The 17,848-nt window shown below is 42.8% G+C and overlaps 1 protein-coding gene and 2 long non-coding RNA genes across 8 annotated transcripts in view; 1 reads left to right on the top strand and 2 right to left on the bottom strand.

The window, feature by feature from the left end:
* EMC2 (ER membrane protein complex subunit 2) overlaps positions 1-3,620 on the bottom strand; it is a 41,192-nt gene extending 37,572 nt beyond the window's left edge. The window contains exon 1 of the mRNA XM_083622292.1: positions 3,511-3,620. Coding sequence (XP_083478418.1) covers positions 3,511-3,550 — 40 coding nt within the window. The 5' untranslated portion in view covers positions 3,551-3,620. The remainder of the gene's footprint in view (positions 1-3,510) is intronic.
* Positions 3,621-3,700: 80 nt separating this feature from the next.
* Positions 3,701-9,595, top strand: LOC310766304. 2 transcript variants are annotated; one of them, XR_014550039.1, is made up of 3 exons: positions 3,701-4,464; positions 5,929-6,090; positions 8,162-9,595. It is a non-coding gene; the product is annotated as an uncharacterized lncRNA (long non-coding RNA). The 2 variants fall into 2 exon arrangements; XR_014550040.1 differs by lacking the exon at positions 3,701-4,464 and adding an exon at positions 5,201-5,285.
* A 2,963-nt stretch (positions 9,596-12,558) lies between these two features.
* LOC310766285 overlaps positions 12,559-17,848 on the bottom strand; it is a 30,906-nt gene continuing 25,616 nt past the window's right edge. Inside the window, exons 2-4 of one of the 5 annotated variants that reach the window (XR_014550013.1) lie at positions 15,963-16,045; positions 14,569-14,669; positions 12,559-13,215 (exon numbers count right to left, since the gene is read on the bottom strand). This is a non-coding gene — a long non-coding RNA (uncharacterized lncRNA). The remainder of the gene's footprint in view (positions 13,216-14,568; positions 14,670-15,962; positions 16,046-17,848) is intronic. The other 4 variants (XR_014550014.1, XR_014550015.1, XR_014550016.1 and 1 more) reach the window with 4 other exon arrangements.

The following is a 17,848-nucleotide window of genomic DNA, read 5'->3' as shown; positions in this document are numbered from 1 at the left end:
ATGCATTTTTGCATTTTTTTTATTTTAAACTGCCCTGTGATCGTCAAATGAATCATGATTTAGAAATTTAATAAATAATATTGCCACATTTTAGGGGCCTGGAAAAACCGATGCAGGAGGAATTACTTCTGCCCAACCCACACAACTGCTTCCTACGGAGGTTACCAACATGGGAAACAAGCATATGGAAATATTACACCCACTGCTCAAGTATCTTATCAATAGATGCTGTTTAGATAGGGAGCTGGCAAAGTTGGGTGATCTGCCTCTAGGGATTAACCTGTTTAGTCTTTTGATCCTCCATACTCTATGGTTTCACAATACGGAATTACAATAACAAGTAAAGCTAGTAATACATGACAGTGCAGTGGTACCTCGGAAGTCGAACGGATTCTGTTCCAGAAGTCCGTTTGGCTTCCAAAATGTTTGGAAACCAAGCTGCGGCTTCCGATTGGCTGTAGGAAGCTCTTGCAGCCAATCGGAAGCCGTGTTGGACATTTGGACATTCGCAAACTAAACGTTCGACTCACAAGGCGTTCAGGATCCAAGGTATGACTGTACTGTGATACTGGACAGGTTATAAAATACATTTTAAAAAATAAATCCTATTTAAAGAGAGAATTTGGACTTGATACCCTCCTTTCACTCCCCTTAAGGAGTCTCAAAGCGGCTAACAATCTCCTTTCCCTTCCTCCCCCACAACAAACACGCTGTGAGGTGAGTGAGGCTGAGAGACTTCAGAGAAGTGTGACTAGCCCAAGGTCACCCAGCAGCTGCATGTGGAGGAGTGGGGACGCGAACCCGGTTCACCAGATTACGAGTCCACCGCTCTTAACCACTACACCACGCTGGCTCATTTAAATACTGCCAGTCTGAGGAAAATGGATGGCAATAATCTTCTGCTTTTTATTTCTACTGCTTTGAAAGCAGATACGATTAGGTTTCCATTATGAAGTAGATAAGTATGCATATTAATAAATAAATCTAGTTAAATCTTGTTGAACTACTTAATGTTTTTCTGCCTGTAGTAGCAACTGTAATGTATTCTGTTAGATGCTGTATAATTTTTAATTGCATTTTTATCTAAGGAATTTAAATTGTAATACAGTAAAACACAATACAAGAAATAAAAGGCAATAAAAACACAATTAAATATTTAATGCGGACATGCCACAGATAACCTGAATGAAGCTTGTGAGCTACTGGTGGTCCACAGACCACACTTTGGAAAAACCTGCTGTAGTCTGAATTCTTACTTAACACTCAAGTAAGAACTATATACAAACACAAGAAAGATTTCAGAAGCCACAAAGAAAGCAACAAATTAGAACTGCAATCCCGCATGCCCTTAATTGGAACCGAGTGGATCTTTCTTCCAAGTAAATACGTACAAGATGAATCTGCAAGAATCTTAAGACTGACCACAACCTCATTGCTTTTTTATAGATGCATATGCTTACAACTCATGGAATGTAGCAGCTGAAAGTACGAGCTGAAAAACAGGAAAACCCAGGTTTTGGTTGGCCTTGGCAATCTACTTTTGTCCAAGCCTCAAGCCCTCAACTGCAATATGGAAGCAAATATATTGGTCATGAAGCACTGTAAAGCTCTTCAAACAAGCAGTACTCTGTAATGAACTCCTCTATTGCACAGTAATGCATTATATTACTATGATTATTTGATTTGGTTTTGATTTTATTTCTTGCATTTCTATGCCACTTTCCATCCAAATGAATCCCAAAGTGGCTTACAAGAAACAAATTGAAATAATAGAACAGAGTATCACAAGTCCTGTGTTAAGTCTTATTATATGATTATCAAATCAAAAAGGCATTTATAATCTATAAAACAATATTAACAAAATAGCAACAAAAAATAAGCTAAACATTATTAAGTTTATAAGCCCTACCCCAGTGACTTATAATCTTTCACTCTATTCAGTTTATTAAAGTACATATACACATCCATCATACAGAAGGACCTGGATCTAAAAGAAATACCTACAACAGAGCTATACTTCTAACTTATTAGTTATTAAGTTAAACCTGTGACCCAACCAGTGATGTTCAAGGCAGTCGCCAACAACTGCATGATACAACCATCTCCATGTCCTTGGATTTATTCAGCTGCTGCTCACAGGGCCTTGCTAATACATTACTTATAAATGTACATCACTCCACCTGGCATTTTACAAAGTTTCATTATCTTCTCTCTGACCCCCAGTGCCAAAGTTCCCTGCCCCAAAGAGCATACAACCCCAAATTTTAACAGTGGGGGGGAGGCCGACAGCCAATGAAGGGGTGTAGATTTATCAATCTTTAGTTAGGAAGAAGGATGAAAGGAAATGGCTTTTCAGAGGAGATAATTTTAAGATGAGTGTCCTGAAGGAAGATGGGAGAAGAGTCTCCACCTTCGCCTCCAAGCTCTGCACCCTCAATCTCCAATGTGGGTTTAAAGAAGAAGAAAAATCTCAATTCACTGATAAACAGGACTAGGGGTATATGTAGCCAGGGGGGCAGCTGCCTCCCGAATCAAGTAAATAAATAAAAAACGCTTAACTAAAAGTATACATTGTAGAAAAATTATGACAGATATTTCTGAGCACTTGGGGTCAAAAGAATGTAATTCAAAACAACTGTTGTCGAGACATTTCATTCCAAATCTGCTACAGGGCCAGGCTGAGGATGGTGACAGGGGAGTAGTCTGTCCGCCTAACATAAATCCTGGCTACACTCATGCTGGGGAAAAGTTAAGTCTGTCCTTGTGTTCGCTGTGTACCTTCCTAACTGTGACCACGACAGGACAGGTGAAAAAGGAAGGCTGTAAACTCCTTGAGATCACCATTCCCTACGTTCCTAGTGAAGAAAAGGTAAAGGGACCCCTGACCATTAGGTCCACTCGTGGCCGACTCTGGGGTTGCTGCGCTCATCTCGCTTTACTGGCCGAGGGAGCCGGCATACAGCTTCCAGGTCATGTGGCCAGCATGACTAAGCCGCTTCTGGCGAACCAGAGCAGCACACGGAAACACCGTTTACCTTCCTGCCGGAGCGGTACCTATTTACTTTCGAACTGCTAGGTTGGCAGGAGCAGGGACCGAGCAACGGGAGCTCACCCCGTCCGGGGATTCGAACCGCCGACCTTCTGATCGGCAAGTCCTAGGCTCTGTGGTTTAACCCACAGCGCCACCCGGACGCAAATCCCACCAGGTAAGCAGCCCCGCAAGCCCCACGCGGTCGAGGCCATTATGGGGTTAATTCTGTGCGTAGATCAGCTGCGAAAATACCACCTAAAAGGACTCTTAGCCCAACTGAAGAGACGGTGAAGTTGCTGAGGCTTTTTCGCCTGGCGAGGGGAGGCGCTAGCAAGGCCTCGGCTATCCTGAAGCGGCGGGCGCCTCCCCCCCGCCCCGAGCTGCTGTCGCTGCGCCCACACCTCACCCCAGGTCTGCCGTATCGCGCCCTCCCCTTCTCGTCCCCGCCGAGCCAACACACACCGCGGCCGGCAAGTTACCTTCCCAAGTGACATCGTACATATCCGAGACCTTCGCCATCTTGCCGGGCTCCCCTCACGCCTCGCCTGCCCCACGTGACCGCTCGGAGCCCCGCCCACAGAGTTTCCTGGCCCCCGCCCCGAGCTCCTCCGCTGACAGATCCGAATCTGATTGGTTGGGCGGAGCTAGGGGCGGGGTTCGCGCGCGGAGGGCGGGGAAAGCGAGCGACCTTCTTGAGCGACCTCAAGTTGGCCTTAAAAGCGCCTTTAGCTCTAGGTCTCCAGTTCGCTGAGGCGGACGACCTGGGTGAAGGGTGTCGTTCATACGCGGCTTTCAATCCAGGGATTTAGAAATCGTTTTATTTAGCTGCTTGCTTCTTTAGATGATGTGTTTATTTAAAAAAAAAGGGGGGGGGGAGATTCCCACAGCCACTTATGTACAGATAGTTTAAAGGGGGGGATATATATTCCTTGCCCTCATGTTTACAGTGTAAAAGACAAGACACTCCACATTACCTCATAAACGAAAAGCATATTCACGAGAGACTGCCCAGTGAATTAGATGTTACAACATGAAATAATAGCTGTTTCCGCCCCCCCTTTATTACATATTATTTTATTCCATATTTCTTATTGGATTGCTATAACGAAGTCCTGAAGTGGGAAAAAGAAAAAGACATGCAAGGGAAAGGAAGAGGAGAGGGAGAGGGGGGAAATTCTTAATTTAATTTGCTATGTGAAGTTATTAATTTACTATGTGGGAAATATCCCCCCCGCGCGCGAAAAAAGCAGCACAGACTTTTTTTTTTAACCTTTGGGGCTTTTTGCCTCTTCAGTGCTCGCTCTTAACTGCGTTTTCTTTTGTACATGTGTGTATTATTTATCTCCCATCTTTCTTCACCCAAAGATAGACACGGAAGGGCTCACAAGAATCACGGAAACAGCAAACCACAGTAGTAAGCCCAAGACACAGTAGTAAGCCCAAATACAAGACGCACACAAAGTCATGTAGTATAGAAGTAGTGGGAAATGGCATACAGGAGAGGAACATCAAGGTTGTTCAGAAGGCACGTGACTTTATCCTCAAAAGTGCTGTGCAAACGTGTCGCAGTGGACCTTCAAGGCTTTCCTGGTGTGCCCTCCACAGAAAACTATCTCCAGACCTCCCTGGAGAGCAGTGGTCCCTCTGCACAGGGTACCTATCCAAGGGGGTACAAAACTATGACTTGAGAGCATGCTCAGAACAAAAGGAGAGAGGGAGGAAGACGACAAATTTTATCCTTGCCCAGGGCACAATATTACCAAAGTTTGCCCCTGCTGGAGAGTTCAAGGATGCAACATTTTGCTGCCCTCATTGCCACATGGTAGTCCTGTTGATGGAGTATTGTAGAGGCTACCATGTCCACCCATGTCCAACCGCCCATTGTATGCAGATATATGGACCTACATACCGTATTTTTTGCTCTATAAGACTCACTTTTTCCTTCCTAAAAAGTAAGGGGAAATGTGTGTGCATCTTATGGAGGGAATGCAGGCTGTGCAGCTATCCCAGAAGCCAGTACAGCAAGAGGGATTGCTGCTTTCACTGCGTAGCGATCCCTCTTGCTCTTCTGGCTTCTGAGATTCAGAATATTTTTTTTTTCTTGTTTTCCTCCTCCAAAAACTAGGTGTGTCTTGTGGTCTGGTGCGTCTTATAGAGCAAAAAATATGGTAACTAATTATGGCAGATCACAGTTGTCTTGTCACCCTTTCATGGTGTCCTCACATCAAAGCCTACTGTACAGATGTTCATACTGGTACTTTTTGACACATATGTACCCCCGCTGTGATTCTTTATCCTTCCGTATTCTTTGATCCTGGTTGGCAAGTAAAACCTGTGCTGCAAAAGTACAGGATTTCCAGCATTTTAACTGATTCCATAGCAAGTTATGTGAAAAAGCAGTGATTTCATACTTGGAAGAAACTTGCACATGTGTTTTCATCAACATCTCGCATAGGCATTAAGTCCCATTGTAAAATCTCAGGCTCCTTAACCTAACTTTTTGCTGTCTTTCACACATACAATGAGCACATGATTCCTCCCAAACTTTTTTAATGGTGCGGTAATGCCCACTGCATAATCTCGCACACATATATTTCAGTCTTCCTCATATAATACATCACAAAATAGGACGCATGATTGGGAAAATTTTGATTATAACTTCCACGCCCCTTTCCAAAACTCACCAAACCTCCATAGTCATCCACATACACTGGCTAGTAACTGCTGCGGTAAATTGTTCAAACTTAGAAGCATCTTTCGTTGTCCTTATACTTTCTGCAATCCTTCGCACTGTTTCACACACATACTCGTATAGAAATCCATGGTAACTGCAAGAAGCAAGAAGGCTGATTTACACAAGCATGTTTCGAGCTTTACCTATTTATTTTTCACTCCAGTGTAATATTGAGGTGGTGAAGCCTTCAGCTGGTCACCCACTTTTGCAGTGCCCAGCTAAATAGGGAACGGAGCCTGTGGTTATGGCAATGTGCACCTCACCAAGCAATTATTACAGTTTAATAAAGGATTCCCACCACCACCACCACAGAATCAGCTTTCAGGTAAGATTTGAACTGTCAATGAGGTAACTGGATTCAGTGGATCACATTGCTACTAGGTTTTAGGGCTGTTCCACACTTTAGGCATAATTGCTGCAGATGACTCAGTGGTGTTTTCTGTAGTATTCATGCGGGTGGTGTGACATTTCCTTCACACAATTTCATCTAGGTTTTAAATGTGAGGTGGAGAACCTGTGCTTAGGGCTAAGTAGCTATGGGATTTAAAAAACAAAACTTTGGCATGGTATGTGAGCTTAAACTTGTCAACTTAGAACTAAGCCCAATGAGTTCAGTTGAACTTACTCTCCGGTAGGTGTGCATAGGATTGATCCTTAATGATTTATCTACAGATCTTACACCATTTGTCTATGATCGGTAGAGTTTATAACACCACCACAAAATGTCACAATATAGACTTTGTTTTATTGAGCCTGGTTGTACACGCCAGTTTGAGAGAGACTGTATTTGGCATGGACAATATAGCACTGGCATCGGTTTCTTCCTCAATGGAAAAAGGAACCAGATTGTGACTTCATTAATTAACCACTTCCATATGAAGGCTCTTTTCCCAGAGAACCAGACGGAGTCCATGCAATTCATGGCTCTCAAAACTTGTAGTCATCTTGCAATTGATCCTGCCAAGACTGAGTAGAGAAATTGGGGGTGGGAGAGTACTGGTATTATTTCTGAACTCTCCATCTCTTCCCAGTGAACCTTATTTAAAATATCTGGAGGGAAGAAAAGGAAAGGTGTGTGAGCAACCTGTGATTTTATTCACACAATGCTGTATTTTTTTAAAAATGTGATACTTACACAGTGGCTAATAAAATCAGTACAGTGACCTTTTCAGAAGATTTAAGAGCAGTTAACTGTTCTGGAGAGTGCCTGAATACATGCTGAGATCACAAATGACCACATCCTGGCACCACAGCGACTTTTCAGAGACATTCTAGTATGTGCTGTTCATGCATTTAAAGGTATTGGGAGCTTCTGCACTCTACATTAGACCTGAAATTTGCACACATTTGCTCAACAGAGAAACACAACTACTGCAACCTCCACTGTGATTAAGGGTCATCCCAGTTACACACGGGTTTTGAGAGATGGAGTCTTATTTTTAGCAGGGTCAAAAAGAGGGAGTGAATTCAAGACTGCAATCTTGCGCACATAGTGCCATCACACTCAATGGACCTTGTGAGTAAGACAGCACTGTAAACCACACACCAGGCAGTTATAATGTTCAGGGATAACCGCAAAAGATAAGGAGGCATTTTATCTTCAAACCATTTGAACGGGCTTCCTTGATTAGAAGTTGCTTTTCTAGGATTCCAGAAAATTCCTTCCAAATTGGGCATTGCTAGGCACATAGACACAAAAGTTCTAGAGCTCTCTCTCTCTCTCTCTCTCTCTCTCTCACACACACACACACACACACACACACACGTAACCTGCTTCCCATCCTTTGTACTGGAAATCCTTTAACTAGAGAGGCCAGAGGTTAAGTCTGAGACATCATGAATGCAAACCATGCATTCTACCACTGAATTCTGGCCATATGGTTAAGGACCAGCTTCACTGGGGGAATTTTATTTTTTTAAACAGCTCTATTCAAGATCAAATTGGAGTCTAGGCCCTGGCCAGTGACCACTTAACCTAGGCAGCTTTGCAAGAGAAAATGAATTCCATCTTCAGAGGGGTGGGGGGACCAACAATTTTCAGCCAGGAGATGATTTTGTTAGAGCACATACCTGAAACAGACTTGCAAGCAAGCTTGATTCTATTTAAAAAGCTGGCAACAAACCCTTGTAAAATTCAAGGCCATGCATTCCAAACATATACTAAGGAACACCTGCGAGCTCTGCTTTGGGACAAGGAGGTTAATGTGTTAGTGTAAGTCGATTTGTGGCCAAAAACTTAAAATCCGTTACTTGTGCAAAACATTCTGTCAAACTGAAGGACATGAGCAAGGAAGGCAGTGATGTTTTAGGGAATGTTGTCGCAGACTGGAAAGTAAACTAGTCATTTAACCAAAATTCAGTTAGCTTTCCTTTTATTTCATCCACCATTCCCACAGGCCTGAAGAGTCCTGCAAAAGATGGCCTGGAGCATAAATGACGTCATGTGACTCCCCGCCCCCACTCTCTACCCCAGCACAAGGAGAACTATGACGTATGAGATTTCGAAACAGACTGGCACGAGAGGCCAAAGAACAGATGGAAGACTTAAGTTCTCAGGGTTGGCCCAAGAAATTTTGTTGCCTGAGGCAAAGGACAAGATGACTGCCACCCCTTCAAAGCACAGAAACTGCCTGGGTGGGCAGCTGAATCTTAGAAGACTCAGGACAGGCAGTGTGGCACTCTGTACTTCAGTACCTTGCCACCACTCCCTGCCTGCTCCACAGTCATAGCTGTCAACTTTTCCCTTTTCTTGCAAGGAATCCTATTCGGAATAAGGGAATTTCCCTTTAAAAAAGGGAAATGTTGTCCACAGTGCCTATGGGCAGGGCTGGCCCTGTAAGTTCTGCACCACTAGCACTCTAGTTCTCCAGCAGCAACGGAGCAGATTTAGCTCCTTAGGCCCAGTCTGACTAGTGTCAAGTGACTCCACAGGGCTATCCAGACCCTAGAAAGTCCCGACAAAGGGAAAGGAAAAACAGCAGAGTCTTGCGGCAGACTAGATTTATTGTGGCACAACATTTCATGGATTAAGTCAGCTGCAGCACATGAAGGAGTGGTAGAACTGTAGCTACAGATGAGCTAGCCGGGATTTTGCCTCTGGTGAAGCCTCAAGAGGGGCACCATTGAGGCTGTATGCAAATAGGGTGTAGCAAAGTGAGTCTTTGACCCGGGTGAAATAAAGCCCCATACGGTGTAATATATCATGGGTTGTTGTTCATCAGATGTTGTATATACCTAATTTTAAGACCTGCTAAGGAACAGATGATTGTTATATGTCCTGATGTGTAAAACAACACAACTCAAAAGAGGGTGTTTTCTTTTTCCCATGACTGTGTTGAGGTGGAATTCCAAGGTATCTAGACAGGGAGGAGGATGGGGACAAAACTAGGATAAATTGGCTTTGCCTGTCACTGGCTGTAAGGGACAGTGCTGAGGAGCGCAGCACTGAGGAGGAATGGTGGGAGCCTCCCACTACCCCTGCTCCTGATCAGGATCCTGAATCTTCCCAGGAGCAGGAGGACAAGTATAGATTTGGTTTGCAGAAGGGCATGGTTCAGAAGGCAGAAGCTGGGAAACACTGGATGGGGAACAGCTAGGAGAAGAAGCACTGGGAGAGAGAGAGTTAACAGATTCACTGTCTCTGGAAAGCATTCCTCCACCAAAAGAGCTGATTAAGGTGGCAGAACAGAAAGCACAGAGATTATGAGCTCAGGTTACAAGATGCAGTTGTGACCTGGGTGACTAGGGAGGAAGTGGGTGGAAATCTTAATTGGGAGCACTGCCATTCCTAGGAAATGGATTCTTTGTTCTCTCGCTGTGATCATTAAAGTTTCTAATCAGTAAGAAGACTCCTTTTCCTTTGTTCTGCTTATCTACTGCCCCGGGGGCAGGGGGGAGCCAATTCCCTGGAGCCTGACAATGGTCATACCTTCTATTGGTCTTCCTGCCTCCCTTGTTGTTGTTGTTTAGTCGTTTAGTCGTGTCCGACTCTTTGTGACCCCATGGACCAGAGCACGCCAGGCACTTCTGTCTTCCACTGCCTCCCACAGTTTAGTCAGACTCATGTTTGTAGCTTCGAAGACACTATCCAACCATCTCGTCCTCTGTCGTCCCTACCAATCCCAAAGGCCACCAGTCACCATTGGAAACAGACTCCAGCTGCTGTGCTTGTTTTCAAGCTTGGCCGAGGCCTAACAACAGCACATGGCCAGTTTTCTATTTCTACTCTGCCGAATCTCTGAAATCTGTAGCTGCTTGTCGATGATGGATTGACTGCATAAACCCAAACTCTTCTCAAACTCCATAAAATAACCAAACTTGAAGGTGTTTTAGCTAAAACTTCTCCACAGTCTGGGAGGACTGTGTGCCAGTCTTGGCTCAAACAAGCTCTTTAAGTCAGAAGCCTTCGAATTGCAGTTTGACTATTCATCTCCTGGCTTCTAAAACTGAAGCCACAGATGGAAATTTTAACTAGGGAGAAGCAAGGTTTTTGTGCAAAAACAACAACACATGAACAAACCCTTAAGAAAAACAGGATTTGGCTAGTGAATGTCATGTAGTATTAGTTTTACAGCTAAAAGGACAATACAATAGTAATCTAGCAATATATATAGAGTGGATTTGACACAGAGTCTTAATTAAATATATTCAATTAAACACCATCTTACTACTACTACTACTACTATTATTATTATTATTATTTAATTAAACACCATATTTATATACGGGCGGAGTAGGGAAGAGAATCTCTATTGTGATAACATATGGGATAGAACCCAAGAGAGACCTATTGAGTCATACAACCATATAGCTTTAAGAGAGCTCTGCAGTCATATAGGTCAAGCTGCCTTTTGCCATATCTTCCTGAAGGTTTCTATTAATGAATTAGCTCTTTGGATTGAAGTATGGGGCCTGCCCATAAACACGGCACACTTCCAAGAGTAAATGCACTTTTGTGCAGAACCTCTGTGCTGTATGATATAACTTCCACTCCCTGGTAGTGTGATTTTCCAAATGTGTCTTGCATTTGATAACCTGATATCACTGGTGCAAGAAGAGCAGTTGACCTAGAGCAGATGTCCATAAATGTTAAGCACGCTTGAAGAAAATCAAATGGACCACACCACACCTTTTGCTCATGATCAAATAACACCATTAACCTGTGGTTTTGAGAGATGTTGTCTAACAACAGTGTTGTTGCTTGGCAAACTTGAATGTTTTGTGACTTTTCATTTGCAGCTTATTACTTTTGTACTGTGTCCTGCCTCCAATAAGCTCAGTGTAGCATACATGAAAATTTTGCACTTAAAACAACCCTGCGAGGGGATCAGGCTGAGTCAAAGTGACTGACCCAGAGTTCCATTCAGGTGTCCCTTTAGAAAGCTGGCCATCTGCCAATCACGAGCCTCTTCCTATTGACTGCTATGACTTGTTACGATCTGGCAAACAATCGCTTTGGAGAAGGTCCAGGACTGTATTCTCACTCAGTTTGCCTTAGGAAGAAATGTGTTAGATGTGCTGTTTGGACCTGAAATGATTCAGAAGTGAAAGCATCTCTGGATGAAGAAGACATACTCCCTCATTATGACTCTTTTTAGATGGTTCAGCCCATAGGAGAAATGTGCTAAGAGGAAGGCACGCTTGGCAAATCCACACCGTGATCAACTCCCGCCCGGAAACCAATGTCCCCACTGTGGAAGGATGTGTGGATCCAGAATTGGCCTCCACAGTCACTTACAGACTCACTATTAAAACCGTGTTTATGGAAGACAATCTTACTCAGCTACGAGTGATCGCTGAAGAAGAAGAAGACCTATGATGAAGCTCTATGTCTCACCCCTTATATAGCCAGCCAATTGCTGCACTCTGGAAGAGAAGACCACCTACAGATCCCATCCCATCAGGATGTCAGTTCCATACAATGTAGGAAATGAGCCCTTAGGCAAAAGACAAGATGGTGTCCTTACCCAAGGCACCTATGGAAGCCAGTTGGACTAGAAGTTGCATCTTACTCCAATGGTGGTGGAAGGCTAGTATCTTCCACTGCACTGGAGGGCAGCAGGCTAGTGTAGGGGGTACCTAGTGGGCCTCATGGCACTCACAGCTCTACCCCCTCCCTGCCTCGTTCATCTTCTGCTGTGCAGAACAATGATCAAAGGGGGGGGGGAGGCATGCCACACAATTGGTTGTGTGACTCAGTTCTCAGTTACAGGGCATCTTCCTAGTGATTATCTGGCAATTCCCACAACCCAAATTGCGTGGATTTCTACTGTTTATTAGTCAAAAGATGCATGCACACACTAGACTTACATAGAAACTATTTTTGTTTCTGTATATGCTGGAAGCTGCTCAGAGTAGCTGGGGCAACCCAGTCAGATGGGCGGGGTACAAATAATAAAATTATTATCATTTATGTTTCTAGCATAATTTTTGAGAGGTGTCAGGGAATGCTCAAAAAGTGACCATTCTCAGAAAAAAAATTTGGACAAAACCAATGAGAGTTAAATGTGGTATAGAACTGATGGATGATAGGCAGCTAACTCAAAGTAGACCCATATATTTGTAATATAAATTCATGGGGGGCCCATAGCTCAGTGGTAGAACACATGGTTTGTATACAAGTTCACACCCTCTAGTTTGAAGGATCAGATCACACCTGATAGAGAAGACCCCTGTTTCTAAGGTCAAATCCACAACATACATTTAAAGCACATTGCTTTCCTGAAAGAATCCTGAGTATTGTATTTTTTTAAGGGTGTTGGGGATGTAAATTACAGTTCCGAGGATTCCATGGGGGAAACAATGTGCTTTAGATATATGGTGTGAATGTGATAATAGATTTTGGAAGGCAGCTCCCTATGGCCTTCATATACCCAAAGAGGAGAAAAGCAAGAATGTATTGAGATTGCAAATTTTATTCAACCCTAAAGCATAGCTGTAATGTATGGTGAAAAACTACAAAATAAAGCCTTTTTTCAATTTATATGCCACAAAACCATATATACCACAATGTAATACAAAAGAAAGACACACAAACACACACACTTTTTAGATTCAAAATCTTCCAAGTTGTCGAAAACTGAGCTACCCCATGCAGCAACAATCTCTCCTCTAGCCTTGTCTTCAGTATTTACCATTTCAAACTTCTGTGTGCAAAGTAATAGAGTGATCTCTGAAAAAGTAAGTGGACGAATTATTTTGAAACCAGTCAAGGGAACTTCTTAACTGGAATGTTATCTCTCACTCTCTTTCTTTGAAGAGTCATCGACAGCTGGAGTTAAGTTAGCAGTCTTCTGACAAACTCTATAAGAACGAGTTCATGGTATAGCTCACATTCACTGGGGTATTGAAGAGCTCAACAGATAAAGACTTGTGTGGTTTGGTTCAAGCTGTGGTTACTGGACTGGATCCTGGTGTGAATAAAGATCAGGTTTGGATTTCTGTCGGCATGCTGAATTGCAAGCAGAATGCAATTTTATTTTGGCTTCAAACGAGAATCTTATTCGGGTGTAGTTGTGCAGCATTTTCATTCCATCTCGTGGAATATAGCATAGTCTCTCTTATGTGCAGGCATGGCTGATAAGCTTAAGTCACTTGTACCAAATTTTCTTAGCAGAAAATCTAGCATGTCAAGTTATTTATTCATTCATTTATTTCTTGAATAATGCCAAAATATGCTTCTAAGCATTAAATCAATCGCGCAAGCATTCAGATATAAGCATTCATAATTGAAATACACAATTAAAATACTTAAACAACCCTATAGGCAGAGACTATGTTATACCACTGCAAAAACAAACAAACAAACCAGATCAATAGAAAAGTTTTGGATTTGAATGCTTATAAGTGCAATCCAAACATGTCTATTTGGAAGTAATTCCATTGAGTTCAATCAGACGTAGGGTGGTACCTCAGGTTACATACGCTTCAGGTTACATAGGCTTCAGGTTACACACTCCACTAACCCAGACATAGTACTTCAGGTTAAGAACTTTGCTTCAGGATGAGAACAGAAATCGGGCTCCGGTGGCGCGGTAGCAGCAGGAGGCCCCATTAGCTAAAGTGGTGCTTCAGGTTAAGAACAGTTTCAGCTTAAGAACGGACCTCTGGAACGAATTAAGTACTTAACCTGATGTACCACTGTATTCACAAGTAAGTATATACAGAATTGCACCCACCCTGTGCTGCTTTCACAACAAAACACCACATTGACATTGCTAATAATTTGATTCCATTCTTCACAGTAGCCTTTTTAATAATTGGGATTTGCAGGGATGTTCCCCCAGTTCCCCCAGTTCTCCGAAAACTGGAAAACTTCTTACTAGTTTGTTTTCTGTTATACTAGAAGCTCCTGTGTTTTCAAATATTGGTGACAATCTAATCAATTTGTCCAAATGGGGAAAGAGCTGGGAGGGTCTGCTTGCAACACATTAACACACCACACACATCAATGCACCTGAGAAACTTCTTTGTAACATTTCAAGTTCCTTTATACTTAGCAGCTCCTGATTATACCTATACAATGTAACATAGTATTAAGTTAAATAAACAAGAGGCATTGGTCTTTAAAATGAGGGGGTACTTTTTAAAATCTCAGCACAAGTTCAATTTCCTTTACCCTCCCCATAGCCTAACTAAACTACTGCCAGAGTCTTCTGTTGTGGCTTACCTCCCACTGAAGAGCCCTCCCAGGTAGATCTGAAAGAAAGAAAGAAAGAAAGAAAGAAAGAAAGAAAGAAAGAAAGAAAGAAAGAAAGAAAGAAAGAAAGACTTACTGGTCTCCTAACAAGATTTGGTTACTTACTCTAAGAAAGTGCTGTCCATCTTCTGTCTTCTTAAGTGTTCCAGTGTTGAGAGTTCCACTGCTTGCGGTTCACTAGCAGTTTCTCGATCTGATGCTCCCAACTGGATTTCATCAACATTGCCATTGCATGGCACTATCAACATATGGGCATCCCTTCGCATACTTTTGCTCTGCTCCAGGAGGAGCACAAGCCAATAGAACATGATTCATCCTGCAATGGGCGTATGGTGATGCAGAGGCAGGCTTTTTCACAAATGGCAGAGGCATTATGAGATGCATTCTCTACTGAAATAAAAAAAGGGGCCCATCTGTATTGGCATCCCACCGGCTTTTGAAGATGTATCTGTCCACACAGGCATTCCCTTGATTTCTGAGCCCGAGTCTTCTGTTTTAATTTGCTGTGTTGCTTTAATGGGATTGCTTATGTCATGTGAGTGTTTTAATGTTCTAATGGGATTGCTTTGTGCTGCATTTTAATTATGGATGTTTTTATTTCAATGTTTGTGTGGACTTGTAAAATGCTTAGAAGCTATCTTTGGCCTTAAGCAGAATATAAATTAATAAGCCATCAGCATCCGGGGAACACGTGTGCAACTAGGCTGAGAGAAAGACTCCAGGCCACTCTGAAATGTCCTGGTGTAGCCAGGATCCTGTGACAACCAGTTGTAGCATCCCACTAACTCCCTGGCATTACAGATTTAGATGTGACCTTGTAGGGGTTTCAGTGGGGATCCCTCCCAGTTATGTGAGTATAGGATTGCTCAGCTACAGCTTTTAGGTTTGTGGGAGAGGCAGCTTCAAACGGGATCTAATTCAATATATGAGAGTTTGTGTTTACGGCTTCCACCATTTTGAAGTTAAAGCAGGTGCCTTCTTTCTTATGCGAGTATTAGTAGCCACAGATCATCCTTCATTAATTTCTCTAAACATGATGGCTATGCTCCATCTCCACTATTGGAGACAGAGGAGAATCTGGTTGACCATGGTAGGATCCTGAACTAGATGGGCCATGGGCCTGATACACCAGAGCTATTACTTTCTTGTGCAATAATTTGCACTCTTCATTCTATTTGGTGCTTGAGTGAATTTGTAAGAGCTTTAATTCTCAAAAAACAAAGTGTTTTAGAATGTTCCATAAATCCTTATTGTTTAATAAATGCAATGCCACACTGTTTGTGTTGGAGAACAGTGTCCAAATTATATGAAAACAATATTAAATTAAATACGTGTGGACATTTACAGGAACCGAGGAAAGCTTCTTGACCATATAAAGCCTAATTTTTAAATTGCAAGATGACATTCCAGGATGCCTCATTGCTGTTTTTGAGACGGATGATGTCATTTGGCTGTTGGGTTTGCAGCTTGCACAACATCCAAGGGAAGTACTATCTCACCAGGAGATGTGTCTTGTAATGTCTTCCTCCTTAGACTTCATTGTAGCGTTTGCCAAAAGAAAGTGTACTGTTGAGAAATAGTGCTAGGTAGAAATAAATACAAATGTTCTCTTGTTAGATACCCTTATCTGGCGTATACAGTTGCACTGCTGAACTCAAGAAGCTACATACCTCCATGCAACACGCCAGACTTAAATTACATAGAAACCGGTCAAAAGAACCTCAAGAAAGTCACCTATTGGGTTTTTTTGGATTAGGGATTTTTTAAAGGAGATATGCAGCATATTTTCAGCAGATAGTTATATCATGTGCACGGCACATAGGCTACTAGGTTCTTAGGCCTGGGGAAACATTGCATGCCTTATACCTTTCCCCATTATGCCATTGCATTTTAAGCACCTCATCACTAAGCAATGATAGCTTACATTCAAATACTTGATAGCCTGGAGATGTGACTCTAAGGACCTTTCCAGGTGAGGGTTTGCTCACAAAGATGGAGTGGTGGCGAAGGACCCAGCAATGTTTTTCACATTAGCATGTCCCTCATTCAGACATCCTTTGCCAAGCTAGTGCCTTGATTGCTAGGGGAATGTATTTCCCCAGCACCAGTCAGAGCTGTGCAATGGATGAATGGTTTTGCTTCATCAAGGAATGACAGGTGAATCTGCTGCAAGAAGAGCCATTATCAGCAAGTAAAAGAGAAGAAGAATTTTAAAAATGAACTGGCTTAGGAGCAACTGGGGAGAACGATAGTGAAGCCTACCAAATGTTCTCCTTTCCCATTCATATAGTGAATGAAGTGTTAGGTTATGAGATGTACACATAAGAAACAATCCCATGATTCCTTGAGATCACTTGCAGCAATAATTCATTCTGAATACTGGATAGATGCTATAGGACTTGAAGCCTGCTAGATCCTTTTTTTTCATGCAACACTGATTTCCCAAAGAACAGATAAGGTTGCTGCCTCTCACTGATCCCTTTTAAGGGATACTTTTAAGGGTGGCTCTACACAGTATCTCAGCAAAGACATGTTCCCAAACCCATGCCTGAGAGATCTTAAGCTGGTGTCAGCCCTGAAAAGGGGGCAGGAGAGAGCCAGGGCCAGAGATGGAGGGGGGGGGTGGAAATAGGCTGGATCCTAAGCCCATTTAGATCCATCACATGGCCTGGCAACCCCAGCGTGAGTTAAGCTGGCAAAAAAGTGGTATAACCCAAACACCATTTTAATAGCTTGTTTTCCCTCTGCCAGGCTTAGGCCAGCTCAACCAGAAGTATCCTTGCTCCTGAATGCAGTTTGGATACGATGTACTTTATGACAGCTTAACTTCTACTGAGTTTGCTTTTATGCCAGCTTCTTGCCTATAGGACTGCTGCCTTACCTGGGAGCAAGCCCCACGGTGCTCAGTGGGATTTATTTCTCAATAAACAAGGTTAACATTGCATTGAAAAATGTGTGAGGCATAATGACTGACAACATGGTCTCCTTGCTAACCTCCAGTAGGTGTGTGTGTGTGACAATACCATCTCCTTGTTAATCTCAATTAGGGGTGGGCGGGTGATGTATAATTCATAGAGGTGTAAAGTATACAAAGCTGCAGATGTGTGCAGGATAATTGCAAATGCCAGAATCTTTTAATTATATCATGTTGAGGCCAATGGAGTTGCAATTACCTCTCCCGTAAAATATGTATGTGTAATAATGGTTCAGTGTTCGAAATCAAAATGAAATGGCCACAATTAAACCACAGTCTTTCTGGAAACCATATAATATCTGGGTGTCCAATAAGCTCCAGACCACCCAACCTTCCATTGACTGTGGCTTCTCCAAGTTAAACCCCACCAGTTTCCAATAGTATAGAGCACTGGATATTTTAAGGCTCTTG

The sequence above is a fragment of the Podarcis filfolensis genome, assembly GCF_964270895.1.
Source record: "Podarcis filfolensis genome assembly, chromosome: 7".
Lineage (NCBI taxonomy): Eukaryota > Metazoa > Chordata > Lepidosauria > Squamata > Lacertidae > Podarcis > Podarcis filfolensis.
Note: the sequence above shows the minus strand (reverse complement) of the source record. Positions and strands in the feature narration are given on the sequence as shown.